The following is a 15,557-nucleotide window of genomic DNA, read 5'->3' as shown; positions in this document are numbered from 1 at the left end:
GTAGGCCAATTGTGGGTTGGATTTGATGCATGGGCATCATTGTCTATGATTGCCATAGAAATATATGTACTCTTTATGCACATTACATACTTTTTAACTTCCTTCTTTTTTTCTTCTCAGACCATAGTGAAGTATCTGTTGGGATTTCTTGGTGTTGCAGTTCTCATCACGGCCATTGCTGTTCCTGTAGCTTTACTGACAAACCAAAGTAAGTTTGCAGTGTTAATTGTCTCTTGGTAGGTGACAGGAAGTGATTTGATCCTCCAAGCGGCATGGAAAACCATGAGAGAGATCAGAATGTATGTCATTTGGCATCATATGAATGTATAACTTGAAGGTTAATAGCGCTGCTCATTAACATCTGGAAAGCATTCCTTCCGGCAGCCAACTAGGGCCAGATCTGTGTGTTTAAATGTTGATGCAACTTTTTAATGTATAAAGAAAGGGGATGCTTTTGATGGCCTCACCTGCAGCTTGCTTCCCTAAAATTCATGGCCCTGGGCTCTTCTCAACCTAAATCTGATCCTGCGCTCAGTTAGGAGCACTTGGAAAGAGCAGCTATGGTGGAGGGAGGGGATAGGGTGCAGGCAACTCCCCATTTATCCGTGGGTTGCTTTTTGAGGCACATGTGTATCAGTGGAAGCCATGTAAGCCCACTCCATTCCACCCCCCTTATGCCCTTGTCCCGTTCCACCCCTGCCCCACCCCCCTTCCAGTGCCAAAAGCGGCGTGCACGTCCGTGGTTGTGTGCATGCTGAGTGTGTGCAAATGGGGAGCTGCCTGTGCATTTTGCACCATGGTTATGAATGTTGGAGGCAAGTGGCATCCACTGGCAGAGGAAGAAGAGTGCGGGGGGAGTGCACCGCCCCCAGAAGCGTGTTCCCGGTGGGGTGCCATCATGGCTGCCCACCCGCCTGCTCCCGGGATGCGTGCCAGCCCCGCCCCCCACCTGCTCTCCACCCCCGGGTGACGGAACATGAAGCTCCGCCACTGGTGGCATCCCATGAACTGATTTATTGTAGCCTAAACTTTCATATTCATATTTCATATTCATTGCAAAAACTAGACTCCTGTTCTGCATGCTCTCTCCTTATTTTGTGATAGATTCAGTGGGCCATTCTCTTGGAAGCTATGCATTGAGATTACATTTGCAAAAAGTAGAAAGTAAAAAACAACAACCTTCTTTACAAATGAAAATTTTATTACTTTCTTGACAGTAAACTTGCTGGAATGTATGGCTTTGTACATTTCTAGAATTTGTGGATCGAAGCAAGGTTGCAAAAAGAACTGAAACTATAGTTGGAGATAAATATTTTTTACGTTATAGAGATCAAGCAGCAAACGATGTATGTGTATGCTTATAAAGAATGTATAATTTTATTTACCCTTTGTGCACATTGTAATAAATATATTTTACAGTGCAGTGCCAAACATGGAGATGAAAGGCAGTTGCAATTTGTAGCTGATTTAAGGAAGTTTCTACTTTGTAGATTCAGAGAGAACGTTTATATAGATACATAATGTTTTATACACAGTAGCATTTGATGTTTTAAGAGCAATTACTTGATACATCTTTTAAACAATGTTTCCATATGAAAAATTGGAGTAAGACTATTATATGCTATGGTATGCATAGTGGTCTTGGTGTGCAGACTACTAAACTTGTTCACATGCTTCCAGATGCCGGCTTTAGGTATTGGAATTCTGCAATTGCAGGAACATCAAAATTTCTCCTGTAACCTTAGACAGTTTCCACATTTTGGACAATGTCTATTTCAGTAAACTGACTACAAATATAATTACATATAATTTAAACAATTATTATTTTTTTGGCAGCTAAAAATTATGACAGCTAATGAGTTGCTAGGAAGTTAATAGTGCTGTTAATTAACTCCTGGAAAGCATTCCTTCTGAAGGCCAAGCTGGTTGGGATTGTGCTTGATCCGGGTGGTCAAAATGAGCCTACTTGCATCCCAATCCTGTAAGATTGTGGGTGAGTGGTCCCCTTTTTGATAGCAAAAGGCAGTATGGGAGTCCATCCTTTTTTGTAAGTCTGAATACTCAGATTTTTCCTTAACCATTCAGCTGAACAAGGACTCATTAAATGACTGATACACTGACATATAGTTGTGTTTTCAGCTGTGAGCAAGCCTCCATTGATGTGAATAGGAAACCCTAGCTGCTTGCAGATCTATAGGCGACAAGCATGGTGTGTTGCAGTGTGCTGAGATGCTTTATAATATTCAGGGATGTTAAAAACAATTTTTAAATGTAAATTGCACATATTTTGAAAAACAACAACAACAAATATCCACTGAAGAGCAAGCAGGAGACAAAACAAAATAAGAATGGGAGGGGGGTATTAGTGGGCAAGCTAGACCAATCCAGATAACTTGGGACACATTTCCTTTTCACCCCTTGAACATTGGTCCAAAGTTCCTGATTAAGTAAAGGTTAAAAATGCAGCTGTAATCTCAAACAAGCCTTAAGTAGGATCAAAGTCCAGTCTAATTATAGAGTCCTGTGTGTGGTACAGCTTTTCAGTTTAAACGTTTTACTCTGTTTTATAAGAAATTAAAGCACCAAGTACAAATGTTGCAAAGGATAAAAAAAAATTGTCTTGCTAAAAGAAATAATCCTCTAGAAAAACAGAGACACTTCCTCTAGGATACCAGTCTTCATTGGGCATTCATTTTGCTTTGTTTGTGGGGAGGTTACACAATAATTAGCATTCATCCTGATTTGCTTACAAGTTTTGCTTATACATCCAGTATATTCCCATTATTCATTCATTCCACACTTCTCTGTGCATGTACACATCACTTTCTGAGAAGGGTTGTGTCTGTTCCTTTTTTGAAGCAGAACCTGAAGGCAGCCCTGTATAGGGAAGTTTTTTAAGGTTTAATGTTTTATTATGTGTAGATACATTTGTGTGTGTATGTTGGAAGCCCCCCAGAGTGGCTGGGGCAACCTAGGCTAATCTAACTTCCTTAGGGCCCGGGACCTCTAGGGTGTTGCTATTTATGGACCTTAAGGTCTTCCGTGGGGCATACCAGGAGAGGCGGTCCCGTAGGTACGAGAGTCCTAAGCTATGAAGGGCTACATTAACAATTATATGTTCAGATATTGCTATTTTGTTAACAATTTGTTGTTTGTCCTTTAATTGGTGTGCAGTTGCTGTTAGAAGACTTAGATGGTGCAAAGATATCTGGTGTTATATAATAATGTAACATGTTATTACGTTAAATTGAGATAACACTCTATCTACCTCACTATGGCAACCGTGACCTGTAATGGCTAACCAGAATTTCGGTTGCATCCTTTCCTAGCTCATCTACTTCAGATTCCTTACCTGACATTTGCAAAACCCGAACCTGGGAGCTTCTGTGTGCATATATTATGATGCCTCACTGTGCGTGCCTCGCTCCCATATATGAAGTGCTGCTATACCAAGTCAAAAAAGTTTAGCTTTGCAGCTACCAACTCTAGCTGATGGCACCTCCACAAGGCAGGGGCCTTATCCCATAAAGCTATCATAAAAGGAACCTGAAATACGTTTTGGGAGTCGCACTTCTGTGTTCACAGACAGTAGAGATAATACATTTCAGATGCTACTTGCTAGTCAGTTCTTGGTGCTCTGCTCAGAACAGCTTTCCTGTTTTCTGATTGTGCAGTAAATTGTTGACATGGCATTGAAACAAGTGGAAGAAAGCTATGAGTGCCAAATATGTACATTATGTAGAGTAGAACATTTGCATCTTAAGAGCCCTTTAATGCTGTGTTTTGAGTGTGCAGTTTTGTGTGAGGCATCTCCTACACCACTTCGCCTTATTTTTGGTATCAGTTCCTCACACAAATGTTCTTAATTTCCTGCAAAATGGGTGGGGCGGAAGAATGAAAAATGAGAGTGAAATAGTAATCAGCTGAATGCTAATACAAATTAGGCAATCAAAGGCATAGTACAAAGGCGCTCTGGTGCTCTATTTCGCCCCTTAAACATCAGATTTTTGAAGTCAGTGTCCTGAACAGACTTCCTTAGGAATAAGTTTGCTTGTCAGTGAAATTTCTTAGCTATCCTTTATCATGAGGTCCCAGGCTGGGTTACAAACAATAAAACAGTTACAGCCACCAAACAAAGAAACTATAACAACAGTTAAAAACTTCCATAATTAAGAAAACAGCTTAAATAGTTCCAATTCAGATGCAGTCTGGAATAAGCTGCATTCAACTGAGTAGACATTCGGATAATTGGGCAAATGCAACAACAGACAGAGTTCTTGCACCTTTAATAGTTGAATAGAAGAGGAAATTTCAGTTTGCAGCTGCTGAAATCTTCTCTTCTATACAAATGTTAAAGGTGCAAGAAGCGTGACCATTTGCACAAGACTACTCTATTTTCTTTACTTTACAGATTTTATTTACTTTACAGATCAGTGTCACAGATAAAATCCAGGAATCAATATCTCAGATAAAATTCAGAACTCAGGTATGCAATATGTGCATAAACAGACTGGACTTCCCATAGTTCAAACCATGCTCATGGTGGCATACACACAGCAGAGAGAGAGAGAGCAATAACTATGTATGTTTGTGGTAGCCTGCAAAATATCAGCACAGAAATTAAACATAGTACCAGGCAACAAAACAAAATGGCATAGGCTTAACTGTAAAAAGACAAACAAACCTCAATCTGGATGAAATGCCAACTTAAATATAAGATGCTAATCTTATATTTGCATCCCAGTTGAGTAGGAATATCACTGCAGCTCATGATGTATTGATTAAATTTAAGATGCCTTGTATTGTTTACCTGGTGCTGTAAGATCATTAAAAACTTAAAAGCTTGGTTGGCACTAGTTGTAGGCAGTGAAGAGCTGCTACCTGTTTATTCAAGTTGGAATTGGTGTTCTGATTTTCCGGTAAGCACTTGTGGAACATTCTTGTTTGGTTTTGGAGTTGCTCGTTCTCTTGAAGGTGCTATCTGCTATCAGTGAAGCTCAAGTAGGGATAGTGGTAGACTAAGAGAATGTGCTTGCTGCTTCGAGAAGAGCCATGGAGGGTCCTGATTGCTGGGTGATCTGGTCACACAGTATTGCCACAACATAAGATGATGCACTCTGTATGGGATGTATGCTTTCCTTTTCTCATGACCTACACAAGGAGAAAACTAAATATTTCTAGGCAACCCTTCTTTTTCTTTTGCTATAATAATATCTGATGTAGGATGCTGCACTGCAAAGGTAGTTTATTGTAATTCTTTCTGCTACTCCACACCTGGTGCAATATTATCTGCCCAATACCTAGTGGTACTTGTGTGATAGTATGTGCTGTATTAGAGACAAGGGGCAAAAAGCTGGTCATTGCAGCCTCCCAGTTTTAGCAGTTTAACTCTGTAAGCACAGCAGCTCATTTGTTTTACAGGTTGCAGAAAGCAAGATCCTGAATAAGAATGCTGTTTAACTCATTGTGCACTTTAATTTAAAGTGCTGCTACCATGATTTATGTTGCATTTATCTAGTCCAGCTTTTTGTTTACCATTTGTCAGGAAACTACTTCTAAAATATTGCTGGTTATGAGAAGGAAGAAACACATGCAGTAAAATGTAGCTTTAGTACCGGTTGCATTTATCTTCTCTTTGCACCATTCATCCTTACTTAGCATGTAAATAATATGATTATTGTAACATACTGCTTTATGTCAGTAATATGTTTGATATATTTCTTTTACCTAATTGTTCATCCTTTTCAAAAATACCTGATATATTAAAATAAAGGACAATGCACTACATACTAAAGCTCAATCTGCTTTCTTTCTCTCTTTTTTTTGCAAGTTATTTGTTATGCATTTGGACACCTCTTAAGATACTGTATTGCAACCAGATTTTTCAGGATGGTTCCTTAGATCAGGGAGCAACTGCAATCCGTCTTCTGCCCAGTACTTGGCTACAGCTAGAGGCTACTTTGAATCAGTATGGTGGACTGAACCTTTCAAATCTGCATTGACTTTAACCAAATTATGCATGATGGTTCTTGAGATCAAAGGGCAGGTTTTTGTCTGTGTTTGGAAACAACTGGACACCATTTGGAATCAAAATAGCAGACTGAACTTTTTCAAAACTGCACCGATTTATTTATTTATTTATTTATTTATTTATTTATTTATTTATGGTTTCTTGGAATTCCCAAGCAGCACTGAGTACAAGACTCTAGCCATCTATAATTAGCAGAGCTCTGCTTGGGAATTAGTAGCAGAAAAAGGTAACTTGAATAATTTTTGAGTTTGGACATAACATAGGAGACTGAAGCTTTCAAAACTGATTTTTTGGTGTTCTTTGATTTCTTGGTTTCTTAGAGTTCTTAAGCAACACTGTATATGATGTTGCTTGTTTTGAAACATCTCATTACTGGCAGCCTCATATGCTCATATTAAGTTTAAAGTTTAATGGCAGAAGAATTTATATGAAAAATGGGTATAAACAGATTTGCATGTTTTTCTGCTGCGCTATACTTTTGTCCAAAGTAGTTATAACCTTTAGTACTTCAAAATAGTGCTGTGCCACTCATATCACATTTTTGCCTTTCTATATAGAAATGTTAGGTGATTTTACTATTCTTGGAATAATTAATGAAGGAGAGGGAAGTTGAACCTATAGATTTTTCTTTGACTTTTTCAATAAGGCTTCTTTTTTGGTGGGGTTCAATCATGAGAGGCCATAGTGATGGTACAAACCCCAAATCTCATATCATCGTTGCAAGCATGATTGTAATCAAGGCATTTTATTTGCAAATGGTATATTCTGGGTTGGGCTATAAACAGATTCGCTTTTGATGATGACATCCAACACAAGCAATCTTGCCTTTTTCCTTTTATTGACAGGTTCTCCTGACACCCGGAGGACATTTACTCTACAAGATTATTTAAGTGGTGATTTTCAATACAAATCTTTCAACTTACAATGGATTTCAGGTAATGGGCATGCATTTCTTGTCTGCATTAGGGCTACTAATGATACGCGATACAAAGGGGAAAAAGTTGTTTGCAAAATATGTGCAAACACAGAGGACGGGTACTGGGGCATCTTTTTAATTTCTGAATATATTAACTATGTATTCAGATACAATGTTATTATTTATGATAATAATACTTTTCATGTTTATACTGCCTTTACAGGAGCCTAGCGTAGAGGACATCACAAAAATACTAACCATGAGATTCAATAATTAAAAATATATAGAATCTAAAATAGAATTAAAACCAATGCTAGCTGATGACATTCCAATAAACATTCACGTATTAAATGCTTGGGCAAACAGGTAGTGTCTTTAAGTTAAATTGAAGAAGCAGCATCCTGGGGGAACAAACATACTTCCCCAGGAAACAAGAAAGAGGTATGGAGAACTTGGTGCCCCATGAGTACTACTCATCGCTGAGTCTTACTGAATGGCTTCCTACATTTTCCCTTAGGAAATCAGTATCTCCACACGGCAGAAAACAACCTTTTACTCTTCAATGCTGATGATGGAACAGAATCTGAAATATTGTCAAATGCCACCTTAGTAAGTTTTTATGAATACCACATACTTCTGCCGTCAAAACAGCTACAGTTTGAGTATTTTTCTTTTATGTATTCATATAGGTTTCTTTCTATTAATGCCTTTTTCTTTCGTCAACAGACCCATTACAATAGTTCAGAGATCATATTGTCCCCTGACCGAAAATTTGCTCTTTTGCGATACAGTTATGAGAAGGTACCAGTGACAGCCTACTTTCTCTTTTGTGTCATCTCTTTCATATTAGTAGAAAAGTTCCAGGTTTTGTACAATATTGATTCACTTGGGCCTTTTGGTATATCAGGACTGGGGAAATGTTTTTAACACCAACATGCTTTGGCCAGTTACTTTGCATTGCACACATCCTGCAGTGTAGTCCAGTGTTGGATATTTGTGTGGATTTTTTGGGAAAATGCAGTTGGGAGGGATGTTTATTGTAGTAGCAACAAGAGGGTGACTAATTGCTTTCTGGTTCATTGGGAAAATAGGGAGATTCTCTGGGGTGGGCTGTTGCTGCTGGCATAAACAATTAAATGAATATATTTAATTCAAAAATACAAATCAATTTTGCTAAAATGGGCGGGGGATAGTTGCTGATAATACAGCTGCAGCTATAAAGAGGTATAAATAATCATTACGTGCAACAAGCACGGGCAACTAAACCTTACTTGCTAAAAAGCTTATTGTCTCTTTTCACCCACACCTCTAGACATCTACCGGTATGCTTGATTTTGCACTCAATGTTGCACTGCTATTTTAAGATTAACATATTACCAGCAATAACACAAAGGTCCCATGCCTATCTCTCCAGCTCCATGATAGGCAGAGGGTAGGGAATCATTCCTGTCAAGCTCATCTTCATAGTCTAGTAGCGTAAGGGGGTGGGGAACTACCAGCACAAGTCTTTAAATTGTACAGTCGTACCTTGGAAGTCGAACGGAATCCATTCTGGAAGTCGGTTCAACTTCCAAAGCATTTGACTTCCAAAGTGCAGCTTCTGATTGGTTGCAGGAAGCTCCTGTAGCCAATCAGAAGCTGCAGAAGCCCCGTTGGACATTTGGCTTTGGAAGAACATTCAAAAACCAGAACAGTCACTTCCAGGTTTCAGTCGTTTGGGAACCAAAATGTTCAAGAACTAGGCTATTTGAAAACCAAGGTACGACTGTACTCAAAGAAGCAGTGACCAAAAATGTAAAGCTGCAGGATATATGAATAGGCAGATTTGGTGGTGGGGGAATAACCTAACACAATGTAAAAGTAGACAGTAAGGTAAAGGTAAAGGTACCCCTGCCCGTTCGGGCCAGTCTTGCCAGACTCTAGGGTTGTGCGCTCATCTCACTCTATAGGCCGGGAGCCAGCGCTGTCCACAGACACTTCCGGGTCACGTGGCCAGCGTGACAAGCTGCATCTGACGAGCCAGCACAGCACACGGAACGCCGTTTACCTTCCCGCTGGTAAGCGGTCCCTATGTATCTACTTGCACCCGGAGGTGCTTTCAAACTGCTACGTTGGCAGGCGCTGGGACTGAATGACGGGAGCGCACCCCGCCACGGGGATTCGAACCGCCGACCATGTGATCGGCAAGTCCTAGGTGCTGAGGTTTTACCCACAGCGCCACCCGCGTCCCAAAAGTAGACAGTACAGAGCACTAAATATATTGCAATTTTCTGGTATACAAAAATAGTTACAAGACCATTCTCATCGAATAATTTGCTGTGGAGTAAACTAAAGGGACGCGGGTGGCGCTGTGGGTTAAACCACAGAGCCTAAGGCTTGCCGATCAGAAGGTCGGCGGTTTGAATCCCCACGACGGGGTGAGCTCCCGTTGCTTGGTCCCTGCTCCTGCCAACCTAGCAGTTCGAAAGTGCAAGTAAATAAATAGGTACTGCACCGGCGGGAAGGTAAATGGTGTTTCCATGCACTGCTCTGGTTTGCCAGAAGTGGCTTAGTCATGCTGGCCACATGACCCAGAAGCTGTACACCGGCTCCCTCAGCCAATAAAACGAAATGAGCGCTGCAACCCCAGAGTCGTCACTACTGGACCTAATGGTCAGGGGTCCCTTTACCTTTAAACTAATAGGAAACAATATGACTGCTGCAGATAACGGGGTTGTGATGCAATCATGTCATATAATACAGGTAGATTTTATTATTTAAAGTAAAAAAAATCACATTGGTTTAAATGGGAGGTTTCCTGCATGAGAAACTGCAAATGTGCTTTGATTTCAAGCTTTCTATTTAGCGCTCTGGGAAGATCCACACCACACATTTAAAGCACATCCAATGCCTGCTTAAAACATCTGACTTCTCCCAACAAATCCTGGGAAACCCCCCGCTTTCAAGCTACAGCTTCCAGCACCCTTAAGAAACTATAGTTCCTGAGATTCATTGGGAAAGTCACGTGTTTTAAAGGGATGGTGCAGATCAGTCTCAGAACCTCTCTCTGTTTTGTGTGGGTTGGCCATGCCCAAGCACATAGTCCCATGGCTGTGAAGCCATTGGTGCTAGAGTGCTCTGACCACCCTATGAAAGCTTTGGGTTGTGTGGGCAAATACACTTCCAACCCTTAGATGAGAAACCTGTTCCAGCTTGAGAGCCACATTCCGGTGGTGCGAAGAGCCAGAGGCATAAGGAAGCAGAGAAATGAATGTAAAATGTTGTATTTGTACAGTAGGCTAGCTTCAACACACACTCATGCATCCTTCCACCCTCCAGCCAGACAAGCAAGATACATGGTCAGAGTTCAAGAGCTCATCAAAGGCAGGCAGACCACAGCACAAGGGGTGCAAAGCAGGGCTGGTAATAGGGTGTTGCCCTGGGGCAAGGCCTGGTCAGTGTTATGAGGGCCAGATAACGATCCCTGGAGGTCTGCATGCAGCCCCTGCCAGAGACTTTGGTTTTAAGATTATATTACTGGTAAATAAAATGTAGATAAGAAGAACATGATTAGGAAAAAGATTTTGAATGCCAGTTTGTCTTGGTGTTTTCCTTATGTGCAAACATTTCTCTTGCAGGTGTGGAGGCACTCATACAATGCATCATACTACATCTATGATGTGTCTGCTGGGTCAGTACTACTACTACTACAATAACAACAACTGTGTTATCAAAGTGCTATTGTTACCTTACAAAGGGGTTTTTAGTTCATGCCAGACTAGCCAGACTATAAGAGTATTAGTAGTATTATTAGTATTCGTATTATGGTTGCTTTTCCCCTTTGTCTTTTACCCTTTGTGTTTTTCTTTTCTTGTAGTACCTTAGTACAGGTCAACCCAATTCCCGAGGAGATCCAGTACGTATCCTGGGCACCTGTTGGTCACAAACTGGTTAGTGAAACACTTGTAGCCAAACCCATACCATAAAAGTTAAGTGGCAAAATTCCCATTGATCTTATTTAAAGGCTCAGGTTTGCACCCAAGGGCCTTTGCTTATTGGCAGTAAGGTTTTAAATATTTCAAGCCCACATGTTTCTTTAAAAATAAATTAATTAAAAAGGGTGCACATATCTATATTCTGTACATTACTTTTCTGAGAATGTTGTACGTTCTCTGCTGGATCTTGTCCTTGACAGCAGATTTTACAGATTAAGAGCATTTTCATGATTTTTACTTCCGTTATATAGCATTCTTTTCCATTTCAGGTTTTGAAGAATTAAGGTTTTTTGGGGGAGGGGAAAGAAAAGGACAGGGTGGGAGGGGGAGGTTAAGCCAGGGGAGAAGGAAACGACATGGTCATTGGTCAGTTACCATTGCAGGCCACACTAGCTTCATTCAGATATGCCTAAATTATACCGAAGTCAACAATGTTCATAAGTGTGATAGTAGTTTTCATATTGTCACCATGTAGCCTAGACTATCAATTAGTTAAGCAGATGGCAGATTTGCATTTGAGCTGCATTCAGTTCCCTTGAATCATAACAGCTTAAGAAGAACCTGCTGGATCAGGCCAAAGGCCTGTTTTTGTCCAGTATCCTGTTCTCATAGTGGCCAACCAGGTGTGCCTTTGAAAAACCCCAAAGCAGGACAATAACACTCTCCCCAGTTGTGAGTCCCAGCAACTGGAATTTGTAAGTATACAGTCTCTGACATTGTCCAGGAGACACTGGCATCCTTATCCTCCGTGAAATTATCTAATCTTTATGAAAATGATTCAGGCACCTCCTTCTCTGAAAATGGAACTAACGGTGCTCATTAAACTGTTCAGCGGGGGAGAGTGTGGTTTGACCCTAAATGGCAGCTTATAAATATTTTTAATAAATCATTAGGTGGTGGGTGGAAAAAACCAATCAGTGTGTCTACAAATGTGTCAAATGAAAGGGAAAAGAAGTCATTCGGTTGATATAAAGTGAAGAGCTATGCAGCTAGCGTGGTGATTTTTTAAAAATGTTTTTGTTTAATGGCAGGCTTATGTTTGGCGTAACAACATTTATGTGAAAACAGCACCAGATGCCCTCGCTGTGCAGATCACTAAAAATGGAGAAGAAAACAAAATTTTTAATGGAATACCAGACTGGGTTTATGAAGGTAATTGCCATATTACAACCTAAATACAGAATTTGTAAGAGGCAGTGACTGTATTCAGATGCAACCACGGTTTTCTATAATGAGAATAAGCTGCTGTGACCCTCAACCTTGTGTTCTCCCCACTCATCCTCAGACAAGTGGAGAGATCAGAAGCTCTTGTTTTTAAATTTGTGGCGACCCATAGCATGCGATAAAATAATCCCAGTCATGCTTTGGGTTTGCTCATTCAGCGAAAGAGCAAACTATGGTTTGCCTCAGATTAGAAACGGAAACTTCTAATCTGCTTGCACTTGTCTGTACTGCTTATCAGGAGGGGAATGGGGTGATTCAGCAGTGAGATCAGGACTGCACAGGTGCACCAAGAGAGCCGTGAATTTGCTACCCACTTCACCTTGCCCCCACTTCTCCGAATAAGTGGCAGTTCTGCTGCTGCTGCTGCTGAACAGGAAGGGAGAGAAGGAAGGACACTTGTGATCCTCCACACCATTGTTCGAAGTGTTACTTGAAATGATTCTTGCATGATTTACTGACATCCAGCGGTTCCGATGCATTCACCACATTTCATGTACACAGGGATTCCTCACTCACTACTGCCAGTAGTGATTTGGCACTCATGATTAGTCCCTTGAAGAAGCACCTTTAATTTACTAGCCCTTGTGATGCACCTTGTGTTTGTATTACTTACACACACACACACACAGAGAGAGAGAGAGAGGGGGGGGCCGGGGAGATAAAACAGTGCAGCATCCATGTAAACAGTTTTGCAAGCATTATCTTTGTTCCTATCCATCCTTTGGAGATATAAAATACTCAGTGAAAATCTGTTGTGCCCCCCACTTTTTTGGTATTGGCAAATTCTGTTCCAAACGAATGCTGAGTTTAATTGCAAAGCACGTTCCTAAACATTTTGGGCAATCTTCACTCAGGCCTAAACTAAAATTGGCAGTGGCTCTGTTTTTAAATACCTGTTAATTCTGTTCCATGATGCCTTTTTTGTTTTGCTGGCTTCTGAGATAAATATGACTGAGAAAGAAAAGTGTTGGTGGTAGAGGGGCTGCAGAGAAGTCACAGGTGGAAAAGAGAGTTGAACACCATTTCTCCTGCACATCCCTTTAACTTTTTTAATAGAGCCATATATGTGATCCCATCTAATCCCAGGGGTCTTGCATTTTTACTCTGCTGTTCATCTGAAAAGACTCCCAAGGCAAATTGCACGTGATCAGTGCACAAAAAATGGTCCCTTTTTGCAGGATTACAATCTAAAAGACATAAAAGGGAAGAAGAAGAAGAAAGCAAACTCAGGCACTACTTCTTAAAGGTTAAATATGATATATTGATAATGTCTGGTATTTCCCTTACATTTTAAAAATGTTTGGCTTGTAACTGGCACTAGAACTGTTTTCTTCTCATTTGACTGTGCCTTATTAGGAAGGATGCATTGTGGAAATGTTATAGACTAGGAAAGAAACAATTGTCTTTGGTAAATTGTTTGGATTTTCAGTGTCAGAATAATTGATGATTTTGAGTGCTAGCATTTACGTTAATTATTGAAGCCAGATTTTTATAACACATTTATTTCTATAAAAAGGCATTTCTGAGGCTTTGGTTATTGTGCTGGTCGCAAGACAGGGCAAGGCATCTGAATGTTAGCAGCTACAGTTCCATCTGAAATTATATACAAATTAATAAGAACAATGTTTCAGAGGCAGAAGCCAACTCTGCTACTATTGCTTCAAAAGAACACATTTGCATCTCTTTCAGAGGAAATGTTTGGCACCCATTCTGCTCTGTGGTGGTCTCCAAATGGCAGCTTTTTAGCATATGCAGAGATTAACGATACTGGAGTTCCTGTTATTGAGTATTCATTTTATTCAGAAGATACACTGCAATATCCAAAGACCATTAAAATCCCGTATCCTAAGGTCTGTGTTATTTATTAAACATAGTTGTTGAGCATTTTGATTAAGAGAATACTCACATTTAATCAGTTGCTGCTAACGAAAATATTGTCTGTCTCTCCTCAACAGCTTGCTGTGATTACTGCGACTTAAGTCAATAGCATCTGGCAGCAATGAAGTATTTTATTATCACTAGGGAAACAGGAAATAAGTGCAATTTAAGACTTTGGAATTTAAGTTTCTGAAATGGCTTGTCTTGGGGTGGAGTAGGAATGTGATAAGAGCAGATCTTCATTGGCTGTTAGGTCTGTTACCTTCGGAAAATGCATTTGAATGGTCTTTAGAAAAGAGGGAGAGAGCTTCCTTTCTCCTCCTCAGGATTCTGGGGCCCTCATCTTTTGCATTTAAAATAATTGGGGATATTGGAGACCTCTGTATTAACATGTAACTGGGCTTAGATAATCATATTGCCCTATTTACTACTCGGGATTGCATGCCTGAATGTGTTTGGCAGTAAGTAGCTGGAGGCTCTTTTCTTTTTCAGTAAAATTGACTGTTATAGGGCATAAGCTACATGTTAGTTTGAATTGCATGTGTGGTTCCAATGATAATAGCATCCCCACAAGCCCCACAGAGCTGTTATTTCTTTCAAGAGAAAAAACTCAGAATAAATAAATGAATAAATAAAAATGTCTGGGATGATATTGCCATGCCTCTTTTTTTGGAATGGAACAAAGCTTTAATGTTCTCTATGATCAGAAAGAGATAAGAGAGACACATTCACCTGTAGTAACCTCAGAATTCTGTAAATCCGTAACTTACCTGGCATATTTCTGAATACCATGCTATTCTCAATTCTAACATTTAAATGTTGAGCTGAAGAATAATTATTTTTAAGCTTACTGTGCTTTAATAAATGAGCATTGATGTTATGTACAGATGTCATCATGATATAAAATGTATTAATTCTTTCAGGCAGGTGCGAAGAATCCAACCATAAGGCTATTTGTTGTGAATACCCAGTCTCTTCCGCAGATCAGTTCCGATGAAATTGTTGCGCCGAGTAGCATAGCATCTGGGTGAGTCCAAATAATGTAACAAGCCTTGCGTTTGAAACTGCTATAACAGTTTCCTTTTGTTGAGCAACAATATATAATAAAGCAGAACAGAGCACTGATTAAAGACAGCAACGTAAATGTAGTAAAAACTATTTCTGGCAGAAGTTTGATATGTAAAAGTTGTCTTTTCAACATTTTTATAGTTCCATGTTATTTGTTAATATTATAGCAAGCCATTATTCTGTCATAAGAGGTTTCCTATAAATAGTGATTTGCTATTGCTGTAAGTGGAATTACAGCTTATCTATTTCAACAAGCTGGAGCAAATCTGCACACAATTTTTTAATGGCTCTGTTTCGTGAAACACTTAAGCTGGCATTTAAATGTGCAAGAAGGAAAGTATAACCCTTTTTAGCATCCTCTTTTGAATTGTGAGAATGTCAACAATCCTTGTTCAATGTTTTTAAACGTTCAGCCTAAGACTAGGAGATACTGTTTTAAGAGTTGCAAGCCCAATGTCAAGGGTCC

General features: G+C 39.9%; 1 protein-coding gene across 1 annotated transcript in view; it reads left to right on the top strand.

Moving 5' to 3' along the window:
• Positions 1-15,557, top strand: part of DPP4 (dipeptidyl peptidase 4) — a 48,958-nt gene that overhangs the window by 1,033 nt on the left and 32,368 nt on the right. Inside the window, exons 2-10 of the mRNA XM_081928940.1 lie at positions 121-208; positions 6,877-6,966; positions 7,465-7,556; positions 7,674-7,748; positions 10,565-10,617; positions 10,804-10,876; positions 11,953-12,073; positions 13,835-13,995; positions 14,947-15,050. Of these exons, the coding sequence (XP_081785066.1) occupies positions 121-208; positions 6,877-6,966; positions 7,465-7,556; positions 7,674-7,748; positions 10,565-10,617; positions 10,804-10,876; positions 11,953-12,073; positions 13,835-13,995; positions 14,947-15,050 (857 nt within the window). The remainder of the gene's footprint in view (positions 1-120; positions 209-6,876; positions 6,967-7,464; positions 7,557-7,673; positions 7,749-10,564; positions 10,618-10,803; positions 10,877-11,952; positions 12,074-13,834; positions 13,996-14,946; positions 15,051-15,557) is intronic.

This window comes from Podarcis melisellensis, assembly GCF_964234715.1.
Source record: "Podarcis melisellensis genome assembly, chromosome: 1".
NCBI lineage: Eukaryota > Metazoa > Chordata > Lepidosauria > Squamata > Lacertidae > Podarcis > Podarcis melisellensis.
Note: the sequence above shows the minus strand (reverse complement) of the source record. Positions and strands in the feature narration are given on the sequence as shown.